Genomic DNA, 20,610 nt, shown 5'->3' with positions numbered 1-20,610 from the left:
AATCAAAATAAATGAACTAAATTTGTTAAAATTGTTGGTTTGGTTCGGTACGGTTCAAGTTATGAGTCGGTTCGATTCGATTTTTAATTTTGTCAATTTCAATTATTTCTGTTAGATTTGTTCTTCGTATTGAAAAAAATCAAAATAATCGAATTAACTGAGATGCCAAAAATGATATTTTTTTTGACCCAACAGTTCTGCAGAACAGAAGAAGAAAAGACGTTCTAATTCAACAGTTCAGCTTTTTTGATTTGGATATTTATTCGGTTGGTCCAATTAAGTTTTTGACACAAATTTAGTTTATTTGGTTTGATAAATATTCATCCCTACTTGAAATTACTAAATGTTCACCCTTACTTGGTATAAGATTATGTGTGTAAATAATGACAGTATTAGTTGATTTTGATAAATAAAAATATTTAATATAAATTATGATATCATAGTATTATCTAATATTTGTTGTATAAAACAATATTTAATATAATTATAATATACATGTAATATAATACATACATTAATATAGAACACTATCCAAACACTTAAATTTAAATACTTAAATAATATAACCTAATTTTCTACTCCCGAAGTTTGAATTCATAAATTTACAAGTCAAATTTATATTTTTGTTCTTATATTTTTATGTTTAATTTTTTATATGATCGTTTGAATTTTTTGTTATTTTAATTACATAATTAGATAATATATTTTTGAATAATTTAACTCTTATGTTTTGATTTTTTTTATAATAATATTAATTTTTTATTATTTTAATTATAAAAATTATATATTTTTCAAACAATTACACATTTTAAAATTATAATTAAAATAACGAAAATGCAATTGAATTATGCATCGGCTAGATGTGTAATTAATTCGAAAATATATGGTCCAAGCATGTAATTGAAATGATAAAATGTTTAGATTATCACATAAAAAAAATATTAAAATATAAAAATTAAATTACTCAAAAATACATTATTTAGAGTTGTAATTCAAATAATAAAAAAATTAAATAATCATATAAAAATAAAGTGTAAAAGTAAAGCATTAAATGATGAGTTTGGCCTAAATTTACACGTAGGATCCCAAAGCAAACACTCTGGTAACCGTTGAACATTCTTGCAAATCGCATAAGCCAAGGATGAGCAAAACTGAAACACTCCTCAAGTCTCTCCTTCGAAACCCCTCTTCAATTGCATCAAAGTCCCAAGCCAGGCAACTCCATGCCCAGCTCATTAAATCCAAACCCACTAGCTTTTCTTTTCTCGCCTCCGTGATTCTCTCCGTCTACACAAACTTGAATGTTCATCATGAATCACTCACTCTGTTCGGCACACTCCGCCCGCCGCCCCCTCTGGCTTGGAAGGCTATGATCAGATGTTACACTTCCAATAGCCTTTTCCTCCAATCGTTGGCTGCTTTTGTCGAAATGCGATCCTCTGGGATATACCCAGACCATAATGTGTTCCCTTCTGTCCTAAAATCGTGCGCCCACTTGAGGGACTTGAGGGTTGGCGAATCTGTTCACGGGTGCGTTGTGCGTCTGGGTGTGGATTCTGATTTGTATACCGGTAATGCACTCATGAATATGTACTCGAAGTTGCAGAGTTTGGATGGGAATCGTGGGTGGGGATATATTGCGGATGAAGTGCTCGATAAAAGTTGTGACTCAAGGAAGAGTGAAAAGCATGGTAGTGGTTTTGTTGGTTCTTACGGGTTGGTTGGGAATGTCATGCATAGTGAGGATGAGGGGGATGGCAAAATTTTATGCTTGGGTCGGAATTTAGAAAGAGTAGAAAATGGTGGTGACAGTTCTTGTGGTAATTCATATGAATTAATTGAAAAAATTGAGAAACAGGTTGATGGCGGTGATCGTAGAGGGTGTTCAAAGAAAATGAGTTATGTTTTGCACAGCATTGACAGCAATAGCACACGGAGAGTGGTTTTGGATCATGCACATGGGATAAAGCACGTGTGGAAAAAGGGAGAAAAGGGGCCTTTATGCATGGATAGCGTTAGAAAAGTTTTTGAAATGATGCCAAAGAGAGATCTTGTTTCCTGGAATACAGTGATAGCAGGAAATGCACAAAATGGGATGTATGAAGAAGCTCTAGAGATGGTTAGGGAGATGGGGAATGCTGGGGTGCATCCTGATTCGTTCACTTTGTCCACTGTCCTCCCTATCTTTGCAGAGTATGTGGATGTTGTGAAAGGAAAGGAAATTCACGGGTATGCCATAAGACATGGGTTTGATACTGATGTCTTTATTGGAAGTAGCTTGATTGACATGTACGGTAACTGTACAAGGGTGGAAGATTCATATCGGGTATTTAACTTGCTACCTCAACGTGATAGTGTCACATGGAATTCTATTATTGCTGGATGCGTTCAAAATGGTCTGTTTGACAAAGGCCTAAAGTTATTTCGGCAGATGTTTTTGGCCAAGGTTGAACCCGTGCCTGTTTCCTTTTCAAGCATAATTCCAGCTTGTGCTCACTTGACCACACTACATTTGGGGAAGCAACTTCATGCTTACATAGTTAGATGTGGATTTGACAATAATGTGTTTATAGCCAGCTCACTAATAGATATGTATGCCAAATGTGGAAACATTAAGATAGCCAGGTGGATTTTCAATAGCGTGGAACATCATGATATGGTGTCATGGACAGCTATGATAATGGGATGTGCCTTGCATGGGCATGCCCATGAGGCAATTTCCTTATTTAAGAAGATGAAGATGGAGGGAGTCAAACCTAACCCTGTGGCATTTGTGGCTGTTTTGACAGCTTGCAGTCATGCCAAATTAGTTGACGAGGCATGGCAATATTTTAACAGTATGATACGTGATTATGAGATTGCTCCAAGTTTGGAGCACTATGCTGCTGTAGCAGACCTTCTTGGTCGAGCTGGAAAATTAGAGGAAGCCTATGAGTTCATCTCTAGCATGCATGTTCGACCGACTGGGACTGTTTGGTCAACATTGTTGGCTGCATGCAGAATCCACAAGAAGATCAATTTAGCAGAAAAAGTTGCTGAAAAAATATTTGCAGTTGAACCTGACAACATGGGAGCTTATGTCCTTTTGTCAAACACATATTCAGCTGCTGGGAGGTGGAAAGATGCAGCAAAGTTGAGGATTTTCATGAGGGATAAGGGCATGAAAAAGAAACCAGCCTGCAGCTGGATTGAAGTCAAGAATAAGGTACATGCTTTTGTGGCAGGAGATAAATCCCACCCGTATTACGACAGGATAAATGAGTTGCTAAAATTTCTTTCGGAGCTAATGGAAAGGGAAGGTTATGTTCCGGACACAACTGAGGTTCTTCATGACACTGAGGAGGAGCAAAAGAAAATTTTACTGTCTAGCCATAGTGAGAGACTTGCGATAGCGTTTGGTATCATTAGCACCCCTCCTGGGATGACAATCCGTGTGACAAAGAATCTTCGAGTATGTGTTGATTGCCATATAGCAACAAAGTTGATTTCAAAGATTGTTGGGAGAGAAATAATTGTGAGGGATAACACCCGGTTTCACCATTTCAAGGATGGGAAATGTTCTTGTGGAGATTATTGGTGACATGGAACATTGAAGCTATATCAACGTATGAAACCTGAATGTCCTAAAATTGTGTTAAACAGAAAGGCGATGTCAGGAGTCTCATCCCCAGATTGGCTCAGTGGAGAATACATGCGCTAAACGACATGCTTGAGATAAATGGAAAATGGATGTCAGTGAGGCCCCTGACACTGCACAGCCCCCAGATTGAATGGCCATGGGGCCATCATGCTGTCAAGCAAATAATTGAAGCAGCTTTACTCTACAACGTTTCCTGGCCCTAAACAGTTGAAATCTCTGATATAAATGCTTAATTTACCTGCTTTGAGCTAAGAGCCATCATTCTGCCTCGATGATCATTGGCCCAGGCATGCAACACATTGGAGTTTATGAAAGGGTTGAAACTTGTTGGCGCTTCAAATTGCTAATGGAACCAATTTGTGAAGCCATTTTGAGTGTCCCGTGCAGAGAGATTCTGCAGAAGAAAATCATACAAATTATTCTTGAGAAATATACATTTGGGAATAGAGATGCTGTATAATTAGACCTATACCATGCATTCCTTATGGGTGCCGTTCTTTATTGACTTAACTTTCTAATTTATGGGAGAAATATTGGTTGGACTCTCCTCCTCCAATGATTAGATACTTCAGAGAGCAGAAATTCCCTTGCTCGTCTCATTCCTTTTAAAAATTTCTGGTCACTAGGATCAGTTGCATGTCAGAGTTGTATAGACCTGAAAATCTCATCACCCAACATAATTTGGAGGAGACTTGGTCAACTACTCTCCACAAAGCCTGCACAAGTTTTTGAGAAAATGTAGATCCTGTAGTGAGCTCAGAAGATGTTCTCTTCCATGCCGTGTCTTTATATTGCGACATTTCTTAATATAAGTTCACTGTTAGTTGCTACAGTTTTGTTGGTATATCCACGTAAGATTAAGAATGCATTTGAAATTATCCAATTGATTTGCAGTTTCAAGTTTCAAACAGTTAAAGTATCTCTGTAACATTGACCCTGTCATATGTTGTTTTATTTAATTGCTATTATCAGCACTCCTACTATATGCTGTTAGTGTTGGCATAATTTGGCTTGAGCTAGCTGCAATTGGTTAGCAGAAAGTATGTTTCTGGTATTGATTGTCGCGGATGTCAGTCATAGTATTGACTCTATTTTTATGGTTGTAATGGCCAATAAAGCCATGCAGTCCTCCAAGAAATTAAAATTACCCCAGAAGTTAGCAATCTATTCTGTTTGGACTCTTAGCAGACTGATTGACTAAAATTGTCTCCATATTCATGTAACATTCAGGCTTACCTTTTCCTTTGTTGCGAGACATTGTGACTAGACTCTGATGCAATTCAAGGAGAGTGTTTTGTCGTAGCTACCGGCAAAGATCCTGGAAATTGTGAAAACTGCTGGAGTTGCCATGAGTACAATAGCCATTTGGTGTGAAAAGCTGCTGGATGATATTTGACCTCTTTATTTGTTGCAGGATATAAAAATGGCCTTAACATATCATGTACCCTTTTGTTTGGCTTCTTTCTGTTTCTTGAACTCATGTGATCTCCATTGCTTAATATGGAAGAGACTATTTGACCATATCATATGGCAGAATACCACCTGTGCCCATAAAAGAAAAAAAAGCAAGCAACAAGGACTACTGGTTTGTTGGCATGTAATCATGGACAAAACTCTTTAAATTATTAGTGTTTTGTTATAGGTTTATCCGATGCCATGACAATAATAATATTGATGACGGGGCAAGATTTTACTTTCGGTTTGGATAACAGGCTTGACTTTGGCTTTGTTTTAGGTGATCTGGGCATCTATTCATTTGCTATTTGTCAACTTATAACAGGCTGATAGCAACAATTAATTGCAGATATGCACAAGCAAAGTTGGTGTGATTTGTGTGGAGTTGAAGCGCGGGCCATCAGACTCCATTAATTGCCGAATGGAATGGCTCAAGGTCATCACCAAATGGCTTAAAAAATCTTTCTGAATAGAGGATCCGCAGAGAGACTCACGAGTGGTCTGCCCTTAATGGGTTCGGCAGGCTTTGATGGTGAGACAAAAGTTACTCTTCAATGGTAGTGGTAACAACTCTCTCTCTCTCTGTATTTAACATAAATTGTGAGAAAAGTGACAAAAGTTTAGGTTTGTCTCTGAACAGGGTTATGTTCCATTTTCTCTGTGTCTCTCTCTCTCTGTATTTAATTTAAATTGTCAGAAAAGTGACAATGTTTAGGTTTGTCTATGAACAGGGTTATGTTTCATTGCAGTGGATGATCCAATGCACATGTCCACATCATGACTGTTCCAATTGTGGGGACCTGCCTTTGCACTAGGCATCTCTATGATTGTTGATTCTCATTATATTCTTGTAATGTCTTTTGCTCTCTCTTCGCACTTTGATAGGCTAAAAGTTAAAACACAGTTCATATTATTGTACTGATTTTACCAAATGTACAAGATTTGGAAAAATATCTTTAAACTAGGGTTCCAAAAGTAGTTAGATATTATTAATTTTGTTAATATTTAGATGATTTATGAGTTTATAAGTGGAGAATTAATAACATTGTCAATTGAATTTTAGTAGAATAATGAAATAAAAACGATCCCTACTTTAATCATTTTAAACCAAAAAAAAGTCTTTTATGCCTTGAGTACCATGTTAATAATATCTTAAATTAATTGTATATTATTATGTATTCTTAAAATTATTGTCCTTATGCGATCCCCTGTCGTTTGTGTTTTTTATTTTGACAAAGAAGATAAATCACATATGAATATTTTGTTTCACTGCACAGGGTAGAGAATCGAATCCACAACCTATTAGCGCGAATCTTAATTTATCATAACTCAACAACTTAATCTGTGTCCCGAGAACTATTGTCATGTATTCTTGATGATATTTATCATGAACAGATAATAACAAGTAATTAATTTAGAGTACAATAATTGTAAAATATTTTTTTATAAAATATTATTATTGTAGGTTTTGTTAGATAGAAATTAAATGAAAATGATAAATAAATTAATTTATTTCCATCCAATCTCCTCTAATTTGAAAAAATAAAAAATATTTATTTTAAAAAATTTAAATGAAAAAGATTTCATCAAATCTATTTTCATTTCATTACTAAAGATCTTTCAAATAAAAAAAAAAATCCCTTTTGATTATTCCATTACTCTGCACTGTCCAAACACACCCTTACTTTCCCCTTGGGCTTTTTCCATTCCACCGTCTCTCTTCCCCCGCCCCTCTCCCTCCCTCTCTCTCTCTCTCTTCGTCGCTGTCGCTCCGCATTTCTTCCTTTCCCGAATGCCCGAAACTCGTCAATCTTCTCTCTCTCTCTCTCGAACACACCTCTCTGTCTCTTAATACATATACCCAGTTCTCTCCCGTGAAATTTGTTTTCTTGGATTCGCCAGTTCCTTCCTCTATATTCGGATTGCTTTACAGTTCTTTTCTTATCGTCCATTCCTAGTCCAACTAATGTGTAACCAAACTATGGTTTTCGATTCAACCATTAAGTTCAAATTTAGGGTTTCGGGTGTCCCGATGGTACAGATTCTAGGGTTATTCTATTAGATTGGTTCATTGCCTGATGTTTTACCATGTGCTGTGCATAGACGAAGTTGGGTAATTTTTTTTTATTAATAGACCAGAGATTTAAGGGCTTTTTTTTTGTTGTTGTTGAGACTATTTTTTGACTGTATAGTTGGTATTGAATGGTGGATTTTGATGGATCTGAGAGTTGTCTGGACATTTTAGCTTTTGGACAGCCGATAAAGGAGTTTGGGTGTTTTGTGGGGTTTTGGATGGTGAAGCTTGGGCTGAACTTTGTTAAAAAGGAAAGAGGTTGAAGTGTTTTTTCATAAATAAGGTAATTTATTTTGGCGATCAAAAGTATAAGGCCATGGATCAGGTGATTGGGGGCAAGTTCAAGCTTGGGCGGAAGATTGGAAGCGGATCTTTTGGCGAGCTTTTTTTGGGTAATGCAATTTGTATTCTCGAGTGGCATTCACTTTTTGTTCTTTTCTGAAACTAAACTCGGTTATGGTGTTACATTCTTAGTTCTGTTTTTGTGGATTTGTTCAGGTGTAAACGTGCAAACTGGAGAGGAAGTTGCTGTGAAAATGGTATGCATTTTGGACTGGAAAGGGCTTGATTCTGGTTTATATGCCCTGTAAAAAAGATTATATAAGAAGTGTTAGTAATTTTGTGAAAATTGAGTCTTCCATTAGTATTACACTCGTGTTTAACTCCTTTTTCCTTCTGAGGTTTCATTTATTAGCTAGTATAGGTGTTGATAGACATGTCTATGTTTACATTACCCATTTTTTTTTTCTTATTTTTTTGATTTCATGCTAGCAATTTCATTTTCTGAAGGTCTTACATTTTGCGTTTGGCAATTAAATTCAGTAATTTATAGGTCTCGCTCACATTTGTTCTTGCACCTCTAGAGGGTTGGTTCATGGGATTGGCTTCTGTTATTGTGAACGGAGAACAGAATTCAGATATCAAGAATTCTACTCCAAGTAGTTTCACGGTTGGCCTGTGGGTTCATGGCATCAATTAGATATGAAAGACCTGTGGGAATCATTGGACTAGAAGGTTTAGATCTATGAGTTTGAGAATTTTTTCTACCTTAATGGCAATATTTAGGGTAAAAATGCTAAAACCAATTAATACTACATTTTTCTTATCTCTGTTGTTGTTAATTGAAATATTCTGGTACGACTCACTTTTTCCTTGCATTAGCTCCATTTTTAATTGGAAGTTTCATTTGTACTGTATTATCAGGAAACTGGTGTAATTAATTTTACTATTTTTTTCAAAGAGGAATTTTAGATCCAGAATGTAAGGGATTTTTGCATGCATATAAATTTTTCTCATTAGTTTCCACTTGGCTTTGGTGCGTTCAAGAAAGATAAAACGCATGAGTCACAAAAATTTCTTTTGATAATGTACTTGCAATCTATTATATTTTTGGTCCAGGAACCAGCAAAGACAAAGCACGCTCAGCTTCACTATGAATCAAAACTGTACATGCTTCTTCAAGGAGGAAGTGAGCTCTCTCTCTCTCTCTGTGCGCGCACGTGTGTGTTTAGGTTGAACATGATCTTTTATTTTGGTAAACTGAAGTAATTGCTCATATTTCTCTATTTATTGAGTGAAGCTGGTGTTCCCCACCTCAAATGGTTTGGAGTTGAAGGCGAATACAATGCAATGGTTATTGACCTCCTTGGACCAAGCCTAGAAGACTTGTTCAACTATTGCAATAGGAAGTTCACGCTAAAAACAGTTTTAATGCTGGCAGATCAATTAGTAAGTATGCAATGCCTGGGGCTATTTTTGTAGTGATTGTATCTGCTCTCTTATGCTTCTTCCTTTTGTTGACATAGATAAACAGAGTTGAATATTTGCACTCAAGAGGTTTTTTGCACCGTGATATAAAGCCTGACAATTTTCTAATGGGTCTAGGGCGCAAAGCAAATCAGGTATGGTTTTCTGTGGAGTGCTTTCAAACTTGTATTATGGTGTTGCATGCTTGAATATTGAAGAAAATCTTATATAAATGGATGGTCAGGACCATTTAGTTATACCATAAAATTCTCAAATTGACTTCTCTTTGACATTTAAGAATGAAAAAAAACTACATCAAAATTGTTGAAAGGAATTTGTATTAAAGTCTCAATTGTGAAGCTAATGGTACATGAAAAAAAATGTATATTAAATGTAGTTTAAAATGGTGCTTTATAGTTGCTATTAAAATTTTAAAAAATGAAATAATGCAAAAAATTCATTGAGAGATTAAGTAGATAAGAAAATTCAGAAAATAAAAATAAAATTTTTGAAAAATAAAGCATCCTTCTTAAAGGATTATAGGCTCAAATTTAGCAGTGAGAAGGAGCAAATCTAATTACTAAATGTTTTTATTTTTTAGACTGAAAACCCTATATCTATATAAAAAGAGAGATTATACACAGAAAATAAGTTTAAATTGGAGATGGAGAAAAATTTAAGTTATGATATGAAATGAGTTTGAGAATGACCATATCATTCCTGTTGTATCTTCAAGTTGTGATGAGAAGGTAATATTGTTTGGTTTGATTAAAAATGTATTCATTCAAAATGGTTAGAATATTTATCCTAAACACTTGTCAGAAAGTTATTCTGTTTAGTCCTTCTGCTGTTCAATATGTGCCATGTGAAGTGTTTGTCACATTTATATTTTTTCATGGCTTTCTTCCTTTTATTTGATCCTATAGTTATGATTTGCACTTGGAGGGTCATAAGAAAACAAAAATTTTAAAGGTGGAGAAATTTTGGAATTTGGTAAAAGATGATTTTCTACTTAATCTGCTGTGACATTGTTGCTACATTTTGCATAAGTTTTTCTGGTTTCTAGTTCTCGGATACCCTCAAGATGTTAGTAAAGCTTCTTCACTGCAGTGTCACTAGTCATCTGAGACATTTTGCTACATTTCCCGTATATAGATACACCCCCATTAGCATTTTTGATGAATGTTTGAATTGAAGACTAAAATTAAATATTATGATAATCTAGACTATTGAAGATTATGACAATCTCAATTACTTGAATAAGGGGATAATCAAGTCAAATTTATGGAAAACCAGGGAAGAAAGATTTGATTTTCTTTTTTACAATTTCTCATTGGTAAGTCTTGGAATACATAGAAGAACAACTTGGCATCTATCCTTGTAAGGAAATAAAAAGGCAAGAAAAATAAAGCCTAGTAAAATTTTATTATCTGAAAAGCACCTTCCTGAAGGATATATGATGCAGCGTGTAGCGCGAGTGTGAAGAAAACACACCAAAATAAACCCTTGAAAGAGCAAACTTCAATGGCCGAAGCTTGGCTTTCAAGAAGACGCAAAAACAAGATTGTTTTGCTAAGAAAATCCAAATAGGTTGCTAAAATTTGATTAAGAAAAACTTGATTATAAACTCTAGATCCTAGGCATATTTATAGTATTTAGCTAATCCAAATCCATCTAATATTTGGAAAACAAAATTCAACTAGAATCCTAATAGAAATAAATCCTAATCCAACATGAAGTAGAATCCTAAATCAAGTAGAAACATGAAATTGAATCCTAAATCAAGTAGAATTCTAAAAACTTAAGAAGTATTAAAATAACATAAAGTAGAATCCTAAACCAAGTAGAATTTTAAAACTTAAGAAGTATTGAAATATTATTCCGGCGTGGTCGGGTTGGCTTTGGGCCGGGTCTTGATTGGTGACCGCATCATTCACCTCCACTTGAGAAGAATTCGTCCTCGAATTATGATCTGGGTATGATAACTCAACGTCCGACAAATACAAAGAAATATCAGCAACATTGAATGTTTTGGAAATACCCATATGATTTGGCAAATCCACAACATAAGCATTATCATTGATCTTTTTTGTAATCTTGTAAGGACCATACTTCTTTGGCTTGAGCTTGTTCTGTTGTCCTGTAGGAATCCGTTCCTTCTTCATGAATATCATGACTTCATCTCCAACTGCAAATACCTTGTGCTTCCTATGCTTGTTAGCTGCTGCCTTGTACTTCTTATTCGCCTCGTGCAACTTTTGCTTGACATCTTCCTGAACTGCTTGAACGTGTTCGGCTAAGTCACTAGCTGCAACACTGAAACCTGGTATCTTTGGTAATTTTACCAAATCCAATGCATGATTAGGAACTTTCATGTATACGATAGAGAATGGTGATCTTCTTGTTGAGCTATGCATGGCGTTGTTGTAGGCAAATTCCGCTTGAGCTATGACTAGGTCCCATTGTCTTGGCTTGTCTTTGCAAACACTGCGAATCAGATTTCCTAAAGTACGATTCACCACCTCTGTCTGTCCATCAGTCTGGGAATGTGCTATGCTACTGAAATTCAAAGATGAATCGAACATTCTCCACAAGGTAATCCAGAAGTGACTCAAAAACCTTGTATCACGATTCGAAGTAATAGTTTTAGGGACTCCATGTAGTCTAACAATCTCTTTGAAAAATAGTTTGGCTGTAGCTACTGCATCTGCCGTCTTCTTGCATGGGAGAAAGTGCGCCATCTTGGAAAACCTGTCAACCACTACAAAAACAGAATCCATACCTCGTTGGGTTCACGGTAGACCCAACACGAAGTTCATAGACAAATCTTTCCAAATAGCATTGGGAATAGGCAATGGCATGTAGAGATCGACGTTAGAAGAGTGCCCCTTAGCTGTTTGACATATATAACACCTAGCCACAATAATAGAAACATCTCTCCTTGCTCTTGGCCAATAATACCTTCCCATAACAGTTTCAATAGTCTTGTCTCTGCCAAGAAGCCCTGCTAAGCCACCACCATGCAAATCCTGAATAATTTTCTCACGAAGAGATGTGCAAGGGATGCACAACTGATTTCCCTTCATGAGAAACCCATCATGCACATAGAAATCTCCTGATGGTTGCTGAGACATGTATTGTTCCCACACATGTTTGAAATCCTCGTCTGTCGCATATAATTCTTTCAAGCACTCAAACCCAACAATCTCAACACTAAGGGTCTTGATCAAATCCACACGCCTACTCAAAGCGTCTGCCACTCGATTATGCTGTCCCGACTTATGTACAATTTTATATGAAAATTTATCAATAAAAACAGACCATCTAGCATGCATATCACTCCTCAATTGCCTTTGGCTACACAAGTACTTAAGAGCTTGGTGATCCGTGTAAAGAACAAATTCTTTGGCAATCGAGTAATGTTCCCATATCTTAAGAGCCCTCACTACTGCATAAAACTCCTTATCATAAGTAGACCACTTTCTTCTGGCTTCACACAACTTTTCACTGAAAAATGCAATTGGTCTCTTCTCTTGGGACAACACAACACCTATACCCACTCCACTCGCATCACACTCAACCTCAAACAATTTGTCAAAGCTTGGCAAAGCTAAGACAAGAGCGGTACATAATTTATCTTTTATCAAGGTGAAACTTTGCTCTTGTTCTTCACCCCAATGGAACTTTCCTTTCTTTAAACACTCAGTAATTGGAGCCACAATACTACTAAAGTGTTTGATAAACCGCCTATAGAAAGTTGCTAACCCATGGAAACTTCGCACATCACTGACATTTTTAGGAGTTGGCCACTCTCTAATAACTTGCACTTTTTCCTCATCTACCTTTACGCTCTCTTTACTTATAACAAAGCCTAAGAACAACAAGCTCTCACTCAGAAAAGTACACTTCTTCAAATTAGCATAAAGTTTGTTTTCCCTCAACACACTCAACACCTCTCGAATATGCCCCTCATTCTCATTAATAGACTTACTGTATATCAAAATATCATCAAAATACACCACAACGAATTTACCAATAAAAGGGCGTAATACTTGGTTCATTAGTCTCATGAAAGTGCTTGGTGCATTGGTTAGTCCAAAGGGCATGACTAACCACTCAAACAACCCATCTCTCGTCTTGAAAGCTGTCTTCTACTCATCTTCAGGTCGAATTCTAATTTGATGATAACCACTTCTAAGATCAATTTTGGTAAAAATCACATCCCCATCAAGTTGATCAAGCATGTCGTTGAGCCTAGGAATTGGAAATTTGTACCCAATAGTAATTTTGTTGATGGCTCTACTGTCAACACACATCCTCTAACTCCTATCTTTCTTTGGTGTCAATAATGCTGGCACTGCACATGGACTCATGCTAGTTTGAATGTGCCATTTTCTCAACAATTCCTCTACCTGCTCACGCAAAATCTCATTCTCCCTAGGACTCATCCTGTAGTATGGTAGGTTAGGCAAGCTAGCACCAGGAACCAAGTCAATGTGGTGTTGAATATCTCTCATAGGAGGTAGCTCATTAGGCAACTTCTTAGGAACCACATCATGAAATTCCTCCAACAATCCCTGCACCACCACTGGAATTTGATTCACCTTCAGTAGCTCACTCACACTCTCTCCCTTGATAACCAATAATTGAACCTCTCGAGTATCCTTACACTCCCTCACAAACTCAATGTGTTTATGTGTAATGGTAAGAAAATTTCGCCCCTCCACTTTAGAAGCTTTGGTTTGATTCTTTTCCACTATGGGTAACAAAGTATAACGCACACCTTTTTTCTCAAGCTGATATGTGTTCTTCCTACCCGAGTGCTTAGCATCCACATCAAATTGCCAAGGCCTCCCAAATAAAATATGACAAGCATTCATATCAACAATATTACAATAGACTTCGTCGGAGTACTTACCAATAGAGAAAGGCACCTTGCAACGTTCATCCACATGTATGCCACCAACTTCTTTGATCCATCCAATCATGTAAGGGCTTGGATGTTTTTCAGGAGTTAACTGCATTTTTGCCACCACGTCTCTTCTTATGATGTTCTCCTGACTTTCACTATCAATAATCAACTCAAAGATTTTTCCTTTCACCATGCACCTCGTGCGAAAAAACTTATGCCATTGAGTAGTATCTTCATTCTTTTGAGATAGCATTAACTTCCTCACTACACAGGTATATTGCCCATGTCCATAATCTTCTTTGTCATCCTCCCCATCAGGCCCGCAATATATTTCCTCTTCAGCAACATCTCTTTCTTTTCTACAATGTTAACTGTTTTCCTCCTTGGACAATCACCTAGATTGATGCCCAACCTCATTGCACTTGAAACATTTTAAAAGAATAGGCTTTGCATAAGGATTAGGGGATTTTGGAAGATTAGAAGTAGTACCTCGAATGTTTCCCCCCGTTGTAGCCTTATTAGGGTTGACTGTATGAGGTGGATTGGAGGGTTGCGCTCCTTGAACCGACTTGCCTTTATCAAAAGCTGGTTGTTTATTTTCATTCCCACTATACCGACGATAGTTGTCATTACGAGATCTCTCACTCAACATTAGCTCAGCCTTTAAAGCTAAGTTCCTTGCTTCTTGCACACTCAGAACCATCTGAACCCCAATTTTATCATGAATAGCAAGCTTCAATCCATTCAAGTAACGAGCTGCTTATTGATTGTCACTTTCTAACAATTAGTTTCTCTCCGCTAATCGTAAAAACTCAGAGGTATATTCATTCACACTCTTCATTTTCTGTGCACATCTTTGATAAGCTTCAAACATATATTGTTCATAGTCAGGGGGCAAAAACCTACCTCTTAACAGTTGCTTCTCTTAACAGTTGCTTCATTCGTCTCCATGTCTGAACTGGCTGTCGGCCTTCCCTCAATCTTGTTTCTTTTAATCGCTCCCACCAAACAGATGCACCGTCCTTCAACCTGTAAGCCACTAACTTTACTTGTCGTTCATCTGGGATCTCCATGTATTCGAAAAAACGGTCAACTTCAGTGATCCAATCCAGGAACCCCTCAATATCAAGATCTCCACTAAAGGTGGGAATATCAACTTTTAGTTTATACTCATCGTTGCCCCAGTGGTTGTGCTGATGCGCATTCCTCCTAACCCCTCTACCACCAGGGTTAGCTATTGCTCGACCAAAATCATCCTCTTCATTGCTATCTTCAATCGCTGGTCTTTTAGGATTAACAAGGACATGATTAATGGGTGGTCTTCCCGCTCCGGCTTGATTCACCCTATTATTCAGGTTCCTGTCATCATCAACTCGTAGTAAGGTGCCCAATTGGTTGCTATGTTGCTCCAATCGTTGCTGGATAGTACGAGTTACTTCCTGCTGTTCTTCGATTGCTCTCCAAACTGCGGACAACCCCTGATCACCGTCACGAGGTTGGTTGCTACTGTTATCTTCAAGATTGGCCATCTGATTGGTTGATTAACCGCTCTGATACCACCTGACGCAGCGTGTAGTGCGAGTGTGAAGAAAACACACCAAAATAAACCCTTGAAAGAGCAAACTTCAATGGCCGAAGCTTGGCTTTCAAGAAGACGCAAAAACAAGACTGTTTTGCTAAGAAAATCCAAATAGGTTGCTGAAATTTGATTAAGAAAAACTTGATTACAAACTCTAGATCCTAGGCATATTTATAGTATTTGGCTAATCCAAATCCATCTAATATTTGGAAAACAAAATTCAACTAGAATCCTAATAGAAATAAATCCTAATCCAACATGAAGTAGAATCCTAAATCAAGTAGAAACATGAAATTGAATCCTAAATCAAGTAGAATTCTAAAAACTTAAGAAGTATTAAAATAACATAAAGTAGAATCCTAAACCAAGTAGAATTTTAAAACTTAAGAAGTATTAAAATATTATTCCGGCGTGGTCAGGTTGGCTTTGGGCCGGGTCTTGATTGGTGACCGCGTCAATATAGAACAATCATAGTTATATACTAGCTATTCACTTTATGATGATTTATTGCACAATAGGGCATTCCCAGTGCATGAGGCATCCTGCTTTGCAAGGGTCAAAAAAGGGTTGAATTTGTATGCCGCCTTCCCCTTGCCCTTGCAAAGAAGTTATCAAATAAAAGTTGTGACAAGTAGCTTGCCTGTTGCATGTATGCGGCCATCTTAATGATCAGTAGGTGAGAAGTTCCTTATAAGCTGCCACATAAACAAGTAGTCTGTCATGCAGCCATGTTTTGAATTGATTATTTAAGGCTAAGGATACTCAAACACAACCTTTTGTAATACATTGTTGCTCCAATCTCACATTAATGCAGTGAATGATTCTTAATTAGACCAACTTAATTAAGCAAAACACAACAAAATATTTAAGGGAGTGAATGGTTCTTCGGAGAGATATTACTGCTTAAAAAAGTTTAAGGATTTGGTAATAAGTGAATGCCAAAAAGATGCTGCATGAGCAGGAGAGAGAATGCAACTGTTGTGTGCTACATTTTGCTATATACGTTTTTTAAGGTAACATATGCATAATCCCTTGATGTATGTTGCTTTTTCCACATAAGATGTGTGTTAATGTTGTCCTCTTGCATAAATGTTTAATGGTGGGCTGTGTTTCTGCTTTCATTTACATGTCTAGAATTTGTGTATGCGTGTTACATTCTTTAACTTTCTTTTCTTTGTTTTTTGGTTTGTTTTCCTGTTCCTTTTGTTGAACTGCAGGTTTACATAATTGATTACGGCCTTGCAAAAAAGTATAGAGATCTTCAAACACACAAGCATATACCATACAGGTGCTTGCAATTTCTTAGGATGTTGATGGTTATTTTTATGTTTAAAATGTCAAGCGAGGAATTTCTTGTATAATGATTATCATTTATTTTTTTAGGAATACATTCATGTGCATGGTTTTAGTAGTATTCCCATGATATTTGGTACAACGTAAGGTGTGTGTCCTTAAAATGTCAAAAGCTTATTTAATCCAAAGAGAGTTTTAAATAGTGATGTACATTAGATTGTTCCGTGCATGTTGGAAAATCTCAAAGAAAATTGTGTTGGTTCTTTGAAATGATTATGCGACAGCTTTGTTCATGTAGGGTATAGCATACCTTGACTCTTACATCTGTAGGGGCTAGTTCTTCTCTTTTCTTTATTTAATATCATTTTCCCATACAAAGTGTTTACATTATTGTAATTGAACTTTTCCCTTTTTGTTGATAGTCTTCTGCCTGGGAATTTCTTAGGAATACTTAGAAATATTATTATTTAGGGATACTTATGAATCTTTCTAACAGGGAAAACAAAAATCTGACGGGCACAGCACGCTATGCAAGTGTTAACACTCACCTTGGATGTGGTGAGTGGATTGTAATTATTGCCACTATTAATCAATTAGTGGGTGAAATTGATTCTTTATATGTTCACATTTCATATTTCACTGGAACATAATTCTCTATTATTTTGTAGAGCAAAGCAGAAGGGATGATCTTGAATCACTTGGTTTTGTGCTTATGTACTTTCTACGGGGAAGGTGGAACATCTGAACTAAAGTTTTACTTTTCATGTTTAGTTTTGTCAGCATTTGACACATCTAACTCAGTGTGATTTGTCTTTTTAGCCTTCCTTGGCAGGGTCTGAAGGCTGGCACAAAAAAGCAGAAATATGACAAAATTAGTGAAAAGAAGATGCTTACTTCCGCAGAGGTATCAGCACTTGCTGATGCAATTGCATTGTTCAGACAGTAATCTAGCGTAATTAGATATTAGATCATGGAGTACATTGGCTACAGTCACTGGGTTGTTGGGTCTCCTTGTCTGATGTCCTGGTTGTGGTTTCTGCATTTTACAAACTTTTACCTTGTGGTAGCTCAGTTATGTTTTATATGAAAATTTGACCTGTTATTGTGATTTGATGACTTAGTCTTAGCCTGAGGTAGCTCAGTTGTTTAAATGAAAATTTGACATTAATTGCAGGTGCTTTGTAAATCTTATCCATCCGAATTCATATCATACTTCCATTATTGCCGATCATTGCGATTTGAGGACAAACCAGATTATTCATACCTTAAGAGGCTTTTCCGTGACCTGTTTATTCGAGAAGGTAAACTGTTAGTTATGCAATCCCATCATCTCTCTCCCTTTGATTTCTTTAGTTTGTGAAATATAACGGTCAACCTAAGGCTAATGCATACTCCAATAGTTTCTTATTTATTTAGTTATTCTTTTACCTATGTAATTGGTGCAGGTTATCAGTTTGACTATGTATTTGACTGGACCGTTTTGAAGTATCCACAGGTTAGTTCTAGTTCTAGAGCACAGGTTAGTACTTATCCATAATTCCTGGAAATTATTTTTGTTTTCTCAAAAAGTGATCCTTTCCTCTAATCTCCTTGCCCTTCTTCAGCGGCCAGTTGGAAAATTACCATTGAACCCAGGACCGTCTGCAGACAGAGCAGAAAGGGCTCCGGGTATTTTTCTTTTCTCTGCCAGTTTTTATAATTTCAACATTTTTTGTTAATTAAATGAGTTCTGTCTTGTTAACTGGTCTTCAGATGTAATTTGAAGTTTTTGGGCATGTGGTACAATATTTTGCTTGTTGCTCCTCGATTCAGACTTGGCTTTCATTTTGGTGGATTGAGTTTAGTTGGTGAAGCTTGAATTTAGAATTGGAGTAGTGTCTTGGTGCTTCACTCGTGTGGTCTAGGTTTTATGTCTGCTAGAGTTATGCAATGTGTGCTTTTATCTTCTAAAACTATATATGATCTATTTCATTATACAGTGAAATGAAGCTGGATTCTCACTGTCTACTGTTTAATTATCTCATTTCAGTGAGGCAAGAGATTCGAGATAGATTCTCTGGGGCAATTGAGGCATTTGCTAGAAGGAATGGTTCTGGTACTGGATTGCATGGTGAAAACTCCAGGAACAAAGATCAGTCCAGGCGTAGATCTTCTGATGATATACCATTATCAAAGGACGTGGTAAGAGTTCATAGATTAACCTACATTTAGTTTTCTCACTGCGCCTGCCCTTCATCTGTGGAAGGTTAAATCTCGATTGCCCTTTGTTTATCTGTTTTCAGCAAGCAGACTCGGAAAGAGTCCGGTCTTCCCGGAATGGCAATATCTCAAAAAGGGTTGTCATGCCAAGCAGCCGACCAAGTTCATCTGGTGAAGTTGGTGAGAGTCGAGTAACTCGGTCGGGCACAGGCAACGGTCGTTTGTCTACTACCCAAAGGCTCCAACCGGGGTTGGAGTCCAAGTCATCTTTTAGCCGTGCTGAAGCCACAAGGGGCAGCCGTGATGATCCTCTCCGGAGCTTTGAGCTGCTAACTATTGGCTCCGGAAAGAGGAAATGAAACGGAGCTCTGTGATTCACAAGTGCTTTGTTTTTGTCAAGGGCTCAAAGATCTCAACTCTATCACTAAGTATGTGCGAATATTGAATAAAAGTTCCAACTCACAGCTTAAGCTCAAATTTGAGTTTACACCCAGAAACATCTTTCACCAAAATCTTCTAGGCTCATCGTAGGACAGGAGGTGAAAGTTTAATGCGAGAGAAGTTGAGGCAGAGATGTTAATATCTTTGAGATGGTTGTAATAAGGTACTTAATGTTTGGTGACCAGTATGCCCTTGGCTACTTGCCTTGTGCTCTCTATTATAGCCTTTTACTAAGAGGATAGAGAAACTTCAGAATGTGGCCTTTGGATGGCATGGCCTGTGTCCTCGAATAATTGAATATATGTAGCCATCACTACGCTTTCTGCAGATTGTCTTTGTTTCTCAATCTATTTGAATGACAAGTAGCCATCTCTCTTTCAACGTGAAACTAGTTAATATCGCTTCTTATGGTGTGCTATAGAGTTATTTTGTAGAGATTATTCATTTGTATAATATATATATATATATATATTGTATTGTACATAACACTTTTAGCATTGTACGGGGGTATTTGATACCCATAGATGTACAACGTATTGATATCTTATGTATTATACATGACACTTCTGTATTGTTTCAGATATCAGTACTCTTGGGTATCATATAATTTCCTTTGTCAAAAATGGATAATTTTATGATATTTATAGGTATTGTATCATGTATGTTGCAAAGGGTGTGATTTATAATGTGAATGTATATTATATAACTATTATATTGAGACCTTGCTATACATAATACATTATTTGTGTTGTATGATACATTTTCACACTATACATCATACTTTTTTTGTATTATAAAGGATACCATTAATCTTAGGTGCTCAAAAGTAATTTTTAGGTAAATAGAAGTTGACAACAACACAAATAATGTTGCATTAGCTATCATTGTGATGTCTTAAATTACAAGAAAATTATGTACAAAAATATAATTAATTTTATAAGTAAGATATAATAACTAACTCGGAATTATTAATATAATCATCAACTCTTTGATAAAAATTAGAGATATACATTTTTATTTTCAAATAGTAATTAAGCGATGCTAATGACATCTTTATGGTAGAATAATTAAGACGACAACCAAATATATATATATGTATATATATAAATATAAGTTACTAAGTGTGGATTTTTTTGGGATGACTCCCTTGCGTTGCTCTCAGTGCTCGTGCTTTTCGATTGCGTCAAGAGAGTTAAATTGCAGGTATAAGACTTTACCTTCACTGCACAGGGTGATGATTGAAATTAATTACTGATTTTCTTGTAATTTGG

At 36.5% G+C, this 20,610-nt stretch overlaps 2 protein-coding genes across 3 annotated transcripts; both read left to right on the top strand.

Annotated features, from left to right (window-relative positions):
• The first annotated feature begins 1,096 nt into the window (after window positions 1–1,096).
• LOC127798775 (putative pentatricopeptide repeat-containing protein At3g23330) lies at window positions 1,097–4,620 on the top strand. The gene has a single exon (XM_052332374.1). It carries the CDS (start codon window positions 1,142–1,144, stop codon window positions 3,578–3,580), a length of 2,439 nt encoding a protein of 812 aa, XP_052188334.1. The 5' UTR covers window positions 1,097–1,141; the 3' UTR covers window positions 3,581–4,620.
• Window positions 4,621–6,799: 2,179 nt separating this feature from the next.
• LOC127798773 (casein kinase 1-like protein 10) lies at window positions 6,800–19,666 on the top strand. Of its 2 annotated transcripts, none has more exons than XM_052332373.1 (14): window positions 6,800–7,561; window positions 7,668–7,708; window positions 8,568–8,637; window positions 8,749–8,897; window positions 8,975–9,070; window positions 16,624–16,694; window positions 17,196–17,257; window positions 17,368–17,431; window positions 17,519–17,603; window positions 17,874–18,000; window positions 18,145–18,194; window positions 18,304–18,367; window positions 18,729–18,880; window positions 18,982–19,666. In XM_052332373.1, the coding sequence occupies exons 1-14, from the start codon at window positions 7,486–7,488 to the stop codon at window positions 19,255–19,257; spliced, it is 1,383 nt and encodes a 460-aa protein (XP_052188333.1). In that variant the 5' UTR covers window positions 6,800–7,485; the 3' UTR covers window positions 19,258–19,666. The 2 variants fall into 2 exon arrangements, with proteins under 2 accessions (XP_052188333.1, XP_052188332.1); XM_052332372.1 differs by having other exon boundaries at window positions 18,145–18,218.
• The last annotated feature ends 944 nt before the right edge of the window (window positions 19,667–20,610 follow it).

Source organism: Diospyros lotus, chromosome 4, assembly GCF_014633365.1.
Source record: "Diospyros lotus cultivar Yz01 chromosome 4, ASM1463336v1, whole genome shotgun sequence".
Lineage (NCBI taxonomy): Eukaryota > Viridiplantae > Streptophyta > Magnoliopsida > Ericales > Ebenaceae > Diospyros > Diospyros lotus.
The sequence above is the reverse complement of the archived record's forward strand: the minus strand, read 5'-3'. Positions and strand labels throughout refer to the sequence as shown.

Coding starts and splice junctions, on each gene's coding strand:
- LOC127798775 (XM_052332374.1), top strand. CDS start 1,142: ATGAGCAAAACTGAAACACTCCTCAAGTCTCTCCTTCGAAACCCCTCT.
- LOC127798773 (XM_052332372.1), top strand. CDS start 7,486: ATGGATCAGGTGATTGGGGGCAAGTTCAAGCTTGGGCGGAAGATTGGA. Junction 17,258..17,367: donor TAACACTCACCTTGGATGTG/GTGAGTGGATTG, acceptor ATTATTTTGTAG/AGCAAAGCAGAAGGGATGAT. Junction 18,219..18,303: donor GTTCTAGTTCTAGAGCACAG/GTTAGTACTTAT, acceptor GCCCTTCTTCAG/CGGCCAGTTGGAAAATTACC.